We start from the raw sequence: 16,312 nt of genomic DNA, 5'->3' as shown, positions 1-16,312 counted from the left end.
AGGAATCCAAGCCCCTGGCTCTTCCAGGCAGCACAAAAACACCCAGAACCCAGCAAATGTCTGGGAACACAGATTTTCTCTGGAGTACCACTGATTGCTCTTGTTCCCACAGCCCTGTTTCAGTGACCCTGCCTGCCCTCAGCACAGCAGAGTGTGCCAGATTGGGAGCCAAGGGCTGCTGGGAACGGGGACCACATTTCATGAAGGTTCTGAGTTTACTGCCATTTTGGCAGATATTAAACATTGCTCTTTTTAGGTTGTGTATGACAGTTTTCTTCAACACTCCACACAACCTGAATGTGTGCCCACCAACAGCTAACTGAGAGAATCTCTTCCTTTTCACTAGCTAAAAAAGAAAACCTCCCAAAAGCCCTAAAATCTGATTCCCATGAAATTTTCCATGGAACTCAACTATGCTGTGATCCAACAGAAGCTGTTTATTGAGCTGCAGTTCACCACTGGCATAGGTAATGAGGTTACTCTCCTATTCAGGGACCTAGACGTGGATTTAGAAACCCAGCTTCAGGCACACAACTATGACAATACCACAGTCCTGCTCTGTGAACTGTTTACACCACATTTTGCTGCTTTGACCATTATCCATTCTTAGAAAAAGCATAATTTGCCCCAGAATGAACACTATAGTGGGAACCTCTGCCTTTTATAGGTGCAACAGCACTCTGCATCTTTGCAACATGGAATCTACTGGTGCTCTCATCACATACTTCAGTGTAAACCCTGCTTTTTCATTGATCTCATAGCCCAGAAAAAGTTTCTGCAGTAAATCTATGCCTCCCACCTTTTCCAGCTTCACCTCTCTTTTGCACAGTATTTTTTATTCAAATCAATACTGTACTTTCAGAAGCTATTAAAAACCATGCAAGACACAGCACTGCACTACAAGCACACTACAAAACCTGTAAATTTTCTTTTTCGAAACAAAAGGCCAGAGATACAGGTCCACCTTTGCAACCCAACAACCCAGGTAATGAAATACTTACACTCTCACTCTGGAAGGGGTTTAGGAAGTTTCCACCCATCTCACTGTCATCCCTGGGAGTGCCAGGCTGGTTGCTCATGCTCATATTACTGGGAGAGTTCTGTTAAATAAGATTGTAAAATACAGATTCAGTGCTGAAGGTTTCAGTTCATTTCCCAGCCTCACCAGGTGTGCCCAGGGCATGCTCCACACATCACTTGGTGCACTTAGGTGCACTGTGCAGTGCACTGGGCTTCTCAAGGATGAAAAATCAGCCCCAGCAGGGTTCTGCATGATTCAGTCACTAATTTTAGCCTGTTAAGTAATGTTCTCTTTCCTGAAGCAAGGATTATTTACCTGTGCCTCATTTTCAGGTTATAGTCAGCATCTGCTTCTGCTGAAGTCAAGAAAAGCTATAAAAGGCTGCAGCAGGGATATGAGGAAGCTCATATTAAATCATGTGGTTGAATGCAGCCACGTCTGTGAGCCCTGACATATGTGAGGTACGAGTTTGTACTTAAAGATAGACAAAATATGTACTTAAAGGCAGATCTGGTCTGCACAGAGCTTTGCACAGGCCTGTGCCTGAGGTCTGCTCATCGTGGTCACAATGTACTGAAATAGTAACAACCTAAAGCCTTCCAAAAATTAATTGTTACTCCTTTTCTTACAGCCAGTGCACAACTGCCTCTGCAACTTCAAAAGGAGAATGGGTGAAACAAGGTGATTGCCATAGAAATTATTCTGCCTCAATAGCTCACACATGGTTATTGTACCCACTACAATTAGTCAGGTGCTCTTACAAAGCTGGTTTGCAGTAACTGAACCATGGGCAATCCTCTTTCCATCACTGTTACATCTCCTACTTAAAGACTCATGATGGAAAAACAGAAGTAAGGGGAAGGGAGGAGTGAAACCATGGATCTCAAAATGAAATCCTTACATCTATCACAGTTCTTTCCTTGCCTTTCTTTTTAACCCAGAAAAACAGAATGCAATATAAATATAAATATAAATATAAATATAAATATAAATACCAAACTAATTATGTACATGACATGCAAGCAGAACTTCTTTACCAGCATCTGAAATGCAGCTCAGAGAGTTGGGTCAAAAGCCCTGCCTTAGCCCTTCTTCTTTCTTCAGTCTAATTCGCTGCTTCCAAAACTGTGATCCCCAGGGCCACTGGACAACATGCCCATCAAAGACAACTAAAAGCCTAACGAGGTGATTAACATCAGTCCATCAGGTACACCAGAAATTCAGGGCCCCACAGCTCGGAGAAGGTTGAACCCTGAACTGCTGCTGTACCCTCAGCAGGCATTAACTCAGGGGAGTCCATTGCCTGTGTTACACAGGAGGTCAGGCTACACAATCACATCACTCCCTCTGCCCGTAAAATCCAGGAATACAAAGACCTTGTCACATTCATTTATGCTCTGCACTGTTGCTCATTCCTGGAGGATTTCCCCTATTTTATCTTGCTCTGTGTAGAACTAAGCTTTGACATTCTGCTGTTGCTACAGCATGCCAGCCCCAAAGGGCCAAATTCCTGAAAAAAATCCTGTTTTAGAGACTCCCTCAGGCTGCTTTTGTGACCACTTGGGGTCCAGCACTCTAGCTCCAACTGGGGTTTTCTAAAGCAAGAGTACACCTGATGCCTGCACAAATTCCATGGGCATTGCAATAAATGCAGGTTATTAATGTTTATTTAATATGCATAATTTCAGTTAATTTACTGCCCTCATCTTAATCTACTTCATAAAAAACTTTATGTTCTACCATTCAGCTAATTTAATCAAAATCTTCTCTAAAAAGCTAGGAATTCCGTGAGCTGTACCGATTCTGCCAAGAATGACTGGATCCATTTGCTATGGACAACTGTGTTACAGGCAAAATTAACACCATTTTCCTTTTCGTTACTTAAAAACCACATAGATGAAATGTGATTTCCATGAGTTATTCATGCAGGTTAATGTATATAAGACTTCCAGGTAAATTGTTTTGGACCCAAGCTTTCAAAGCTACTGATACCTGCACCAGCACAGCGCTGAATAGCTACAAGTGCAATACTGGCTTTAAAAATTATCCCAAGGGAATGGAAATGTTTTGGCTTTTTCCCTTAAAAATGCTGCACTTTGCAATAAAATACTGAAGAAAAAACACAGACTTTGATTAAAAAAATGATGTATGCTGGTTATCTCACAGAAGGGTTTCATTGAACCCACCACTGCACAGCCCAGCACAGCACAGCCAAGGCAATGTGGTCTTTTCCATGCATCGCTTTACTTTGTGCAGAGTCTGAAAATGTTTTAAGAACACAGGGTCCTCTTTATTTATGCCTCTTTACCAATACCACATCAGCTCATTAATCCTGAGTTAATGACGATCACGTCCACAGCACTTTTTTTTTTACTGAAGTGACGCATTCAAGTATTATTTCTGTAGATGCAAAATCCCTGCAGATTAAACTCACATCCATTTCCAGCTATTTAATGTTTGTGATATCAAAACAGTGCTTCTTCTGAAACTGCTTCCTAATCTAGTTTCTGGGAATTTATCCTGAGGATTAAGATATTAACATTACCTTACAGAGGTGACAAACCCAATCCTGCAACACCTTAAGGAGATTGCCCCAACTTTACATTTGACTAGAATTGATTATTAGAACTGGTTTCATTTATTTTAAGAGTATCAAAGACTACAACATGATCTATCATATTCTGAACTGGAGGTAATTATATAGAATATGATAACATGAATCTGCATTAAAAAAAGATTCATAATGGAGACAAAGGAAATTAGTTTAGAGTGAAACCCTCTAAAAATTCCAAATATTTGATTAGATACTCACTTTGGAAATACTGTCCATGTCTCCTGAGCCTGAAATTAAAACAGACAATTGCTCAGTTAGTTTTGAGCTGAAGCTAAACCAATAATTTTTTCATAGAAAACACACAGTGCAACATTAACATTTTAAAACATAACCAACTCAGTAAAAGTTTGCAGGCGGTACAGAGTAATCAACTCCATCAGTCTGGGGCTCTTGTCAACTTTTGCTGCACTACATGTACAGAGTAGCTCTTAGAAGAAACCAGATGATCCTGATGTGCAGAGTAACAGAAACCAAATGAAATTAAATATAGTGAGAGCAAGACTATTGAAAACTAATCGAGGGTTTTTTTCACATGCTGTAGGTCTCACCTCAGGTAAAGCCAAGAATAAAGGAAATGCAACTTTAGGATGGATGAACACAGAAAAGCATTCTTTTAGCAGCAAAAGACACATATGTTCAGGAAAGACAAATTCTGGAAGAGTACTGAGTACAAAACTAGAACAGTCTCACAGCAAAACAATCACAAATGGAGCTGTGGGAGAGGACTGAAATAAGTATTTCATACAACCAGGCAAATTAGGGCTCAGAAGGAATATGATTTCTCTCTCTAAAAACGTCAGATACATAGATGTTATCAAGAGTTATTTTGTCATGGCCCAAAAGGATAAATTACATGCTATGTACATGTAAAATCCTTCCATAACTGTTTCAATTTAATTTTTCATTTTAGCTAAGGAGAAATAATTTCTGTCACTGTAGAAAGCAACAGAAAAAGGCGTGGCTGCCTCTCACAGAGATTTTCATTGATTTGAATGCAATGTGCATCATTCTTAGTTAAACCAACTGCCCATTTTAGGATTGTAATAGGTAAAGAAAGGCTGTAAAAGTGTCCTTATATAAACTAATCTAAAATTTCAGGGACATGCTTTCCTAAAAAAAAAAGTAATTTTCAGTAGGAGATAGATGCCTATGCTGAATTTTCGTTGTTCACAACAAGTCTGCTCAGTGAGCTTCAATTTTTTTTTTTTTATTGCCACAGCCTCTTCAAGTCACTCCCTTCATCTCACTCATGTACTTACAACTTTTTTCATACATTTTTACATACTGTCTTCCACAGAACTCCCAAGAATTAGTCACAGAAAATAGCACTGTCACTGAAAATACACCACACTGGCAATATTTACTATTAGCATTACCTAATGATCCATTCATATGATGTGAGTCCATTCCACCCAGTCCGCTCATGGGTCCATCTGAGCCTGGCCCCAGTGGAAACTACGAGAGGAGCAGGCATTAAAAACTGTACAATTATTTTTCACACAACCTAATAAAGAGAGAATATTCCTCAGGAGAAGAGGGGAAAAAAAGTAATGAAAAATCCTCAGCTCTGAATGAGAAGAGACTCTCAAGTCCCATTCAGACCTTTAAGAGAAGGTCTCTCATGTGAAGACTGAAAAACAGCATTGTTTTTGCTCACTTTCATGGTTTTTGGAAACTGTCATCTCTGTAGGCTGGAAGCCAACAAAATAATAATCTATTTTTACCTCAATGCTTTTTGTATAACTTCCCAGACTGCTGCTGGCAACTCAGCCCTACCCCCACTGAAGTTATAGGGAACTTTCATAACTCTCTTAAATCCATTCATGATTAATTAACAGCTTTCAAACCCCACCTGACCTATACAGAGTTGGAAAGCTCCACATCACCTTCACAGCTTGAGCAGTTTCTGTCCAATTCCAGTAATTAACCTTAAATTTAGCTCTTCACACATTTAAAGGACATTGCCGTTATAGCCAAACAATCTACAGTTTACTGCATAATGATTTAGCATATCTATATACATTTAAGTTCTACTAGCACTTTTTTCCCAGAGGCCCATAAAGAGCCACCCATAAAAATGGAAAGCTTAGCAATAATGATAGCTGATGGAAACACAGTGTTTGGATAAACAAAAGGCTGGACTACTCAAAGAAGGATGTAAGTAGATTCATATTTACATTAGGTCTGTTGGGCCCAGGTGGCACAGCATTCATTAAAGTGTACATGTTGTCTCCAGAGTTGGTTGAATCTGTAATAAGAAATTATTTTAAGTGCTAAAATACACTTTTCAATAAAATTACTCACCTCATCCATTTCCTGTCATTTTGTTCATATTATTACTGTGCCTGAATCCCATACACAGCGGCAATATAACAGAAGATTTTATTCCCTTTCTATCCATTGCTGCCACACAACAGGGCTATGAAAAGAAATAATTGCCATGGTCCCCAAGTGACTACTTCTGTGCTCTAGTTTTATGCATGACTGTTGAAAGGTTTATAAATCACCAAGAATCTGTAACTATTTAATTCCATAAACCCTGTTTCCTGGAGTTCTAAATTTCTTCACTCATCTTCAGTATTATCCATAGAACAGGACTTTTTTTCTTATCAACGCTTCCTGTAATTTGTTTTCCATCTGTAATAAATGATAAAAAGCTTCTCCTTGCACAGACTGGGAGTTACAGTGTTTTACTCTCATCCCTGTCAAGTCCCTATGATTTTGAATATATCCAGCTCTTCAGTGGAACACTGTGCAAAGATCCTTCACTCTTGAGGGAGTCTTTAGCTGATACATCTTCATGGTACAGCCTGGTGCAATGCTTGCAAAAAGCCCCCCAAAATGACAGAAACTGAAAGGAGAATGACCTGAAAAAAGTCTGTATGCATCCCCAAGGGGATAGCACGATTTAAAAAAAAATACTGGCAACTCTGGACAATTAGTATCTGCACAGAGAATGAAAAGAGCTCAGCACTCGTACCCAGACCCTCCACAAGACCATTCCACACCCAATGGTCTTGTACATACAACAGGAAGATATCAAGGTTTCTGTCTACCAATTAATCTTTCCAAAATGATTTTCTAAGCATTAATCTAAGCAAATAATTCCACTATATGCAGAGCCCTGTGTATCACACTAGAACAGTCAAATATGCTGTCTGAGGAAAAGGGAGAACACAAGAGCTTTTAGCCTAAAGTAAAATCAGCCTATAAAGTTGTTTTCAACATTCACTGAGACAGGCAACAAGTTCCTTGTCCACACACATCCCTGGCTTTCCCCATGTTCTGCTGGCTCGTGTCAAAAACACATGGGATGGCTGGGCTGTGGGAATCCTTGAGCTGTTGGTCTCAGAGGTGAGTAAATACCTTCACAAAACTCACAGGGGCCAATTTCTAAGTGTTTTCATGCTTTGGGAAACAGAACTTCAACATATATTTACCTTAGGTTGCTTTTCACTTGTTCATTTTCTGAGTGTTTCTATTTTATTTGGTTCTGTTTTTAATTTTTATTTTTATAAAAATATAATATTTAAATATTTGAATCCCTGGAATTCTAGTTAATGAAGTCATTATACTTGTGCATTAAGTTTTTATGGCCATTTAGGAAAATTCCCTGAGCTGGAGACATCAGCAAGTAGGGAAAAAGAAACTGATGTAGGAAATACAGACCCCATAATTTAGAGTTATCTGATTCTTTATTAAAAAAATAACTCGTGTACTTCCTAAAATCCCTTGTAATTTTGTTGTTTCCAAGTGTATTTCAGTACCTGCAGGACTAGGCATGATGGGTGTTCCTGGTGGCCCTCCACCTCCTGGAGGACCCTGGAGAAAGGAAAAATTGTCAGTTAGCATGAAATAAAAGGTTAGACTAAAGCTAAAAGAGACACACCAAAAAAACCCAAACATCAAAGGACATATATTTTTTTACGTTTTGGGTATTTCCATGTCACAAATCTGATCAAGTCCAAGAAACACAAAATGCTCCGATTGTCAAACAAGAGTTTTAGGGTTCTCCAGGGATTTTATTCTAATCACCCTAAGCATTTACTAAGAACAGAAACACAACATCTTGCTTCCTATGTTTCCAGAACCCCTAATATCTTTAGGTAACATGAAAAACTAGCAACTTCCACTGTGCTAAAAATGCCTGCATCAATAAAAGACAATAAATGTTGATTTTCCATAATAAAACATACATAGATTGCTAGTAATAATTATTATTTCCATTGCCATATGACTATTACTGTACTTTATCTCTTTTGTTATAATTTAAAATAGCAGATATTCTGTTTCAGGCAGGGATATCTTTTCAGTGGCAGCAATTACAAGGGTTTGGCTGTTCCTGTCTGCTTACAGGATATCTATCCACATACTTTTTATCCATAAATACATATCCACATTTTACCCATACCTACATGACCCTCTAGGCATCACATGCTCTCCATACACTTTGTATTCATATACCTGTGTACTAAGCTCACAAACTTGATTTTTCTAAGGGCTCTCTCTGTATATTTTTCAACATTACACAAAGAGATGCAGGAACAACTAACTGGTCATTCATGAGAAAAGTTACTTGTCTTCATTAACTTTTGCATCTCATTGTAAATTTGCTTTTACTCTCCTTGTTTGTGTATTTTCTTCTCTTAGAAAGCCTCTTGGTATCAACTATTTTCACTCTGAGAATATAATTTTATTTATGTATAAAGAGAGTATACATTTGTATATTTATACATATTATATACACTTACATATTTGTAGATAAGCTTATATATTACTATATATTAAAATATTATATATAGATTAATTGTATTAAGTTCTCAAAGTTAATAAATCCAGATTACAAATCTTTTCACTATGAACCTTTTTAAGGAGCTCTCTGGCCCATCCCTCATCCTCAAACATTTGTTGTCCATGAAGTCAAATATTCCCCAAATGTTGTTAAATTCTGCAAAAATGGAACGTGGCAAAACCACAAAATGTCTTCCAAACAGAGAGAGCTCTGTGAAGTTCTGCATTGAAAGAACTGACTTGGGGACAGTAAATCTTGGCTGCTTCCACTAAATTGTGACGAAATCACAGCTACAGTTATAGACACTTGCAAGAATCATAACCTTTTCCACTGCTAATTGTCTAAATAAAGCACAAAATAAATTGCTTTAAATATATAATCCTCCCTCGTCACCCTGCGACACCAGTCCTGTTCATGTGGCAAAACCAGACTAAACAATCTGCCTTAGAAGAGCTCTTCAGACATACAAATAAGCTGAGAACAACAGCAACAACAACATAAAGAATCTAAAATAATCAACAAAGTTAATCTCTGGTGACAGAAACAAAATCCAGCACTACACGTAAACACTTTTTTCCTGTAGAAGTTCAGAAGAAACTCCCACACAGCATGGTTTTACTGAGAAAGCCAAGGGGTTTTTTGTCCTTCATTATTGAAGACAATACACTGTGTTAGCTACAGGAATGTTTTCTCAAGTGAAGCAGCACCGAGGGCAATTAGGAGCAGGCTGATGACGACTTTGGTAACGAACAGCCACATCTGTACCAGGGCCGGCTGGAAACCCTCGGTGCAGGCCAGATGTTCAGCTCCCAGCCGACACACGGGGGGTCCCCTCCACATCTGGGCTGCTGCTCCTCTGCCTGAACAAGACGTGGTGTCCCACAAACACACAGGCACACACACACAGGTACTCACCACGTAGTTCCCAGGAGACGCCGAGGAATAAGGTATCTGTAACATCAACAGAAAAGCTGTGATTCCCTCTGCGCTGGGAGGGGCTCCAGGCAGCTGCGGGTTAGTGCTCATTTAACTACAGAAACTAAAGATGCAGCTACGATCGTGGGGGGAAACGCCTCTGTTGTCAAAATAAACACCTCTCTTCAGCAATTTGAAAATATTAACTATAAATTAAAGTATTAAAATGCTAAGGTATAAGACTATTAAGGCAATGTAGTTGATAAGGTTTATGAACTTAGGCAGCACATACTTGCATTTCACTCAGCAGGAGTTCAGAGTCAGCCAAGCATGAACTGAGTTTGTGTGTTCTTAGAGATACCAAATTTTGATTAAAATCTTGACCATAAAAGGAAAAGAAGCTACCACATCTTTCACCTTAGAAGACACTGGTATTTATTTGCATTTTTTATTTATGTTTTTTTTAAAGGGCAGTGTCCTGGAGAAATCCTGTGAATAATCTGGTTGTCTTCTGTGTTACAGCCTTTGCAATTGTTCTGTCCAAAGGAACACAGGCCAGTGCTGTTGTGGGAGGAGCAACTGTACTGACAAACACAGATTTCTCTACAGACAACTTGTCAGCCAAATGATTGTTACAAATGAATCTATTGTTGGACTTGCCAACTGATTTCAGGGACTGAAAAGACTTTGACTATCAGTTAAGAAATACCCATTTTAGTCAAGTACATGCAAAAGAAAACTGAAGAAGAGTTTCACTAATAGAATTAAAAAGCCCAAAGTGAGAAAACCAGAAAAAACTGTTTAACAGGGCAAGCCAGACCCACCTTGTCCAAATGCAAGTGCTAAAAATGGACATGCTTAAACCAATGATCCCTGAAAGAAAATGAGATTTTTCTGCCTTCTGGAGAAATACCAGACACTGCTGTTCATGTAGGACCCCAGAACAGCCTTTATATTACGGCACTGCTGGGCCTGCTGTGAAGGTACTTCCCTAAATACAGGAAGATGTCAAATGTATTTGTAATATTTACTTACTGAATTGGCATTGGTTGGGTTTGGCCAAGGTCTGCCACCCCCAGGACCCCTGAAACAGAAGATGAATGATGAGACACAGAACATCCCCATCCTCTGACCATTCTCTGAGGAAAAAATCTGAATAACCTGTTTCCAGAGGAAGGAAGAAAGTGGCTTTTTTCAAACTAAAATGTGTTTACAAACCATAACTACCCCAAGTTAAAATGAAGAGCAGAATTCTTGTTGTTGCACTGCTATCTAATAATCTGGTGAGTTGATTAATTTATTTATGACTCAGAAAATAAATTTAAGTCATAAAATAAATAAGTGTTCAGTCATAAAACCAGTAATCTTGCTCACATAATTAAGCACATGCCTGAAGTACTGAGGATGCATGCATTTACCATGGATCTAGAATAGTGCAATACAGTCATGTTTCATTAGTAAAACTTGTGCAATTAGCTAATAAATGTTTTGGGAACACCTAATTTATAAAAGAACAAGCCATACAAAATATGTTGCTATGATCCCTATATGATGATGAAGACGATCATGATGATCATGATGATAACAACACCAGTCATGATAATAAATTTCATGTATTAAACCCAGAAAACCCTCAGAGGGTTTTTCTCACAACTTCTGCTGTTATTTTAAGTTCCTCACTCTCAGCTAAGCCCAGAAAAATAGTTTGGGGATGAGGCTTCCTCTCTTAACAATTCAGAGGGAACTCAGACACAGCAGAGGTAAAATCTCTGTGTTTACCATCACAATGTCTCAAACCCATAATTATTTCTGGGAGCACTAAGAGCTCCTGGTTGTTTATAAACGAGACTGAATCACTTTTGGAAGGCCGTGACAATGGAGAGGCAGAGATGACAAAACTTTCACATCTAAAATGGCATTTTGGCCTCATTAGCTGTAGAAAAGCAACATTAACCACTGCAGCTCACCAGGCATGGGAGAGAGACTTAAACAGAGAGAAAGAATCACCCTTTACTAATGATTTCTGAAAGTTTTCTAAGTCTTGCAGAAATAAAAACTATTAAGTGCATACATTGCCTGAGGGATTTAATATTGAATCTTATTTTTTTTTTTATTATGTTGTTGATGAAACTATAAAGGAACTCTCTCAAAAACAAATCAAGAGAAAATTTACTTATTTCCACTGCCATTATTGTTGGAATGCTGGAAATCAAGAATGTTTGTATGGTCTTTTCTGCCTCATTCAATGAAAGACTGAGCAAGGAAATGCTCCTCAGCTCAGATATTCAGCAATTTCTCCTCTGCTGATGATCACATGGTGAAATATTAACTGGGCTTTTTCTCCTGTTGTTTTTATCTTTCATTGGTTTATTGGATCCTCTCTTTCAGAAAAACCAGGAATATTTGTAACACTTAAAGGCTGTTTTCACCCCAAATGCTCACACTCATTTCTGTGACATGTACTGGCTCAGAGACATGACTGGGTTAAGCCACAGGAATATGGAAACTCAGAAATTTACACTGAGACATGGCAACTCACCTTTCATCTAAAAAGCTGTTGGAATTTTCAGATTTATTGGACAGCTTTCAGTATAGACTTAGAAATCACTGCAGCAGAATCTGCTGGAAAGCTGCATGGATTTTGTGGAGCCAAGTGCTTATAAAACACACATAAAAACCTACAAACTGAATTTTTTTCCCCAATTCAATCCAAGCAGGTCTTTTGCCTTCCACTAAATGTTTTATATTGGAAGGACCGACAGGGCCATAAAACACCATACAAGTACTGATTCCAAAATAATTAATGAAGTATCTGCAAGTATGACCAATTTCAGCTGGCCTGCACCAATTTTTTAGAGTTTGTCCTGTTAACGTCAAAGCTGGCTTGAAAAAATAAAAGTCTGAAATTTTAGTTTCCCAAGAGATGAATATATTCCATCAGGAAATGAAACATCTAGACTCAAGTTTGTGAATTGAAATTAAAAGACAAAATCACACCTTTTTTTTTTTTTTTTTTTGTAATTCTGAGGCATGACTGAGATATTCTTAGTGCCTGAGACAGCACTGCAGGTCACACGGGGTGTTAAAAATCACCAGTGAAATGTAACACTGCTCCCTGAAATCTGCCTTTTTGTTCCAAAAACTGGCAGAGACATGAAATCTTCCTAAAAATGGCTACGTCAAGTTCCAACTAAAAAACCTACAGCTAAAATGAAGTTATTCTGTGGAAGAACATGGGCTGTGCATCAGCTGTGTCCAACAGAAGGCTGATGGTGTTACTGATGACAAAGCAAGGAGCTACCCAGCAGTGCTGCATTTGTGGATTATACAGACTGAAATGCTGCCTTATGAGTCCTCAGGCTGCCATTTCTGGCCATAAAGAACACTTTCTCAACCAGAAAAATGGTAACATTTTATTTGGCAGATACTCCTGCCCTTAACCAAAGCAGCTTCCTTTCACACCTTCCAAGGAGGAAAAGCTGGATTTCAAACAGCAGCTGTTTCTGTGGAGCACACATTTTTGTATTTAACACTGCCAAAAATCCAAGAAAAAAAGAACAGAACACTAGAAAGTCATGTAAAGAAAACACTCAGGTATGAAAGACATCCTTATGTACAGCTGAAACGTGATTTCCCCAGATGACCCCACTGCTGCCTCCTGCACTGAGATAAAGGGCGAGGGGTAACACAGAGAGCACATTTGGGTCCATCCTCTGCCACTGCCCCCAGGCCAGCCCTGAGTCTGATCCTGGACAGAAACAAGGCCTCACTAACATTCCAGTGACAGCAGTAAATTTACAGTAAGAAAACACTCTAATGTCCAGAAAACACAATTAAAAGAATCCCAACTCAGAGCAACCCCTCTGATAAAATGTGCTTATAAAAAGCAGCAATATTAGTATTTCAATCCATCTTCTGTCTTTCTGGTAGGCCAGGAAATCTTTTTATCATCCAGGAAACTCTTTTCTTACTTTTCCTGTGCAAACTCCCATTTATGTCAATAAATAGTTTCAAAATATCTTACCTGTCCCTCAATTTTACTTCTGGAAAGTAGATTTCCTTTTCTTTTTAATTCCGTCTTGAGCTGAGGAAAGCCTCTACAGTCCTGATACTTGACTCACACTGAATTGCAAATGCCCAAATATTTTTTCCACATCAATTTAATTGAAAAACGTAAGTGCCTACCCTCAGGATGGTTCCTACAATTGTCTTGAATCCCCATATGTGATGTCTATGATAGGGCAACACACAACTTCAGATTTTAATTTATGTGCTTCAAGAATTCACTGTATGTCTGGAAATCCAAATATATTAGAGGTATGGTGGATTTTTTAAATCACATTATCTATTTCTGTACCTCTTTGAACTTTTCAGGGTGGAAACTTTTTACTTGAAATGAAAATTAACATTTCTTATTTGCATTTTCTATAAAAACGGGTATGATATAATGAGAAAAGCGTATAGAAATCTTTACTCTTTTCTTAATGTTACATCTGAAGTATTTCTACACACTTAAAAGGGGGGTTGTCTTCAGGGATACAAGGCACAACACCCTGCCATGGCTAAATCCATGCCTGAAATAGATCTCAACTCAGATTATATCCAGTTTTACCAGATGATGATCCAGACCCACAAATACACAGAAACACTGACAAAAATACTCTCATATCTGTAAAGCTCATCTATCTGTTTAGACTGGAAATAAATGTAGTTAAGGAAATGAAAACTGCAATTGAGGAAGACTTTCAAAGCAAATGTGTCCTTCTTTTTCTTATAAATAGTTCCAGACAAAGGCTATTTTGCTTCAATTAAGTACTGATTTATTTTGCAGAGAAGAACCATTCCTCACAAGATATTTAGTAAGTAGAAATATAAATAGTGTCATTTTTTAAAATGCATACAAGGATATATCAGTGATTACATAGACAAAATATTCCCAGTATTTGAAGTTTGATCTGTGAAAGAAACTGAGTATTTGTATAGACTTGTTAGGACAGCCAAGGCTCCTGTAAGACTGTGGGTTCACTGCTTAAAACTGCATTTATTGGTCATCAAAGCATGTTCGCCCTGCCTTATCCATCCCAAGTGTTCCTTCTGCAATGCAGTAATTTTCTAAGTACAGTAGGATTTATGTTGTGCTTACATGTTCATCCCAGGCATCCCCGGGCCACCTAAAGCGTTCAGAGGGGGTCTCATGGCACCTCCATAGTTCTGCAACGACAACCAAGGGTCAGACTACCACAAAACAAAAAAACAAAACCAAAGAGGAGGGGGAAAGAAAGGACAGCAGGTTAATGACATCCCTGTGCAACTGCTGCCAGGACAGGCCATGCCATTCATGCTTTCAGGATTCCCTGACTGGTGACTTAAAAAAACGAGATGATTAACCCCGAGGAGAAACAACTACAAACAACAGAAACTGGCTAAGAATGGTTAAAATGGTTTCAGGAGGAATTATACAATTTACATGTATTGAGCTCAAGTTTATGGCCAGCAAGGGTCAGTTTTTATAATGAATTCAACTTTTAAACCAAGGCTATTCAAAGTCAGAAACCCTGACTAAGATTCTGAGATATCAAACTGTATTATTTCTAATTAGATTTCATTGTGTTTGCATAAAATTAAACCATACAATATAACTTTTCAAATGTACCGTTATATTTCTCTTTCCATTATTCAATTCTAATAAATCACAGAATCCCAGGATGCGGCTTTAAAGCCCATCCAGTGTCACCCCCTAGCCCTGGGCAGGGACACCTTCCAGTATCCCAGATCTGTGATAATCAAATGTGATAATCATGGAGAGCATTTAATATGGCAATTAACGTCATAGCAATGCTAACAAATTAATTTCCCAAGGCCCATGAAATCTGAATTTATCTCCTGATATTATGACCAAAGTTTGACTGCACTACTTACACAAAAAAACAAATTACACCTATTTTTATTCAGTGGAATACAAGTAGAACAATCTGTCTCACCGGACAATCTAACTTCTGACTGTAATTACTGCTAATCCTAAGCAGATGTACTCCTTTGCCCTCAAATAACAGCACTGCCATTAGGGCCACCCATACAGATGTTCTTTCAGAGCAGTGATGCTCTCTGCAGAGCCTGGTGGCCCAGGTAGATGGTGATTCAATTATGGAGTCATTTGTGAACTTAAGTTTTGTGGACTTAAGTTTTGTGTTGGTTAGGACGCTGAGCACAAGAAAGAAGAAGCTTACAAAAACACTGCATCTTAAATGACAGCAAAAATGGAAAAATTATCCTCATAAAAAGCGGCATGAGATTTGCCTGCTGTGTGACTAATGGTGCTGCATGAAGGATCAGCTCAATGTCATATGGCAGCACAGCAGAGCTTCTTTTCTACTCCCAAAAAGGGTAAATACATTTCAGGGCTACAGAAAAAAGTAGCTAATATATTTAATAATGTTCTGTTGGTCACACACAGCAGCTGTTTTGAAGAACTGCACAACTGGTTTCTAGGAAGAAGACCCAAAATTGTAGAGACAGTTGTGAACAGACTTGAAAGGCAAAGCTATTCCATCATTTAGAATTCAGTTGTTATTCAAACAAGAAGCCACCAGAGATTATCTAAAATGGGGAAGCAAAAATGCACAGTGTGGGCACAACAAGCACACTGTGAAACAAAACACTGGCAGAAACAGTGTGAAACACCACCACCCACGCTGCTGGCTGGCAGTGCTGACAAAACACAGAGCAGCCTCCTGGATTTGTGTGCAGGGGTGCCATCAGGACTGTTTGTGCCCTGCCTTGGAGCACTGCTGGGACAGAGCCACAGAGAGGCTCGAGGTGGACAGCAGGGACAAATGGCAATGTGGATGTCTCACTTCACACTAAAATCTCTCCTGCACTCACCAAAATTTAAATCAACAGTGGATGAAAGAAAAACTTCACAGAATTTGGAGAGGGAATTTTGGTGAGTGCAGGAGAGATTTTAGTGTGA

The 16,312-nt window shown here is 38.7% G+C and overlaps 1 protein-coding gene across 1 annotated transcript in view; it reads right to left on the bottom strand.

The window, feature by feature from the left end:
• The window catches only part of SSBP2 (single stranded DNA binding protein 2), a 103,429-nt gene that overhangs the window by 13,626 nt on the left and 73,491 nt on the right, over positions 1–16,312 (bottom strand). Inside the window, exons 8-15 of the mRNA XM_042023066.1 lie at positions 14,486–14,553; positions 10,378–10,426; positions 9,343–9,378; positions 7,403–7,457; positions 5,813–5,883; positions 5,012–5,090; positions 3,834–3,862; positions 1,002–1,100 (exon numbers count right to left, since the gene is read on the bottom strand). Coding sequence (XP_041879000.1) covers positions 1,002–1,100; positions 3,834–3,862; positions 5,012–5,090; positions 5,813–5,883; positions 7,403–7,457; positions 9,343–9,378; positions 10,378–10,426; positions 14,486–14,553 — 486 coding nt within the window. The remainder of the gene's footprint in view (positions 1–1,001; positions 1,101–3,833; positions 3,863–5,011; positions 5,091–5,812; positions 5,884–7,402; positions 7,458–9,342; positions 9,379–10,377; positions 10,427–14,485; positions 14,554–16,312) is intronic.

This window comes from Corvus kubaryi, unplaced genomic scaffold (genome assembly GCF_017639235.1).
Source record: "Corvus kubaryi isolate FWS band 111438036 unplaced genomic scaffold, C.kubaryi_AGA036_p1.0 37236, whole genome shotgun sequence".
Lineage (NCBI taxonomy): Eukaryota > Metazoa > Chordata > Aves > Passeriformes > Corvidae > Corvus > Corvus kubaryi.
This window is presented reverse-complemented; position numbering and strand designations above follow the sequence as displayed.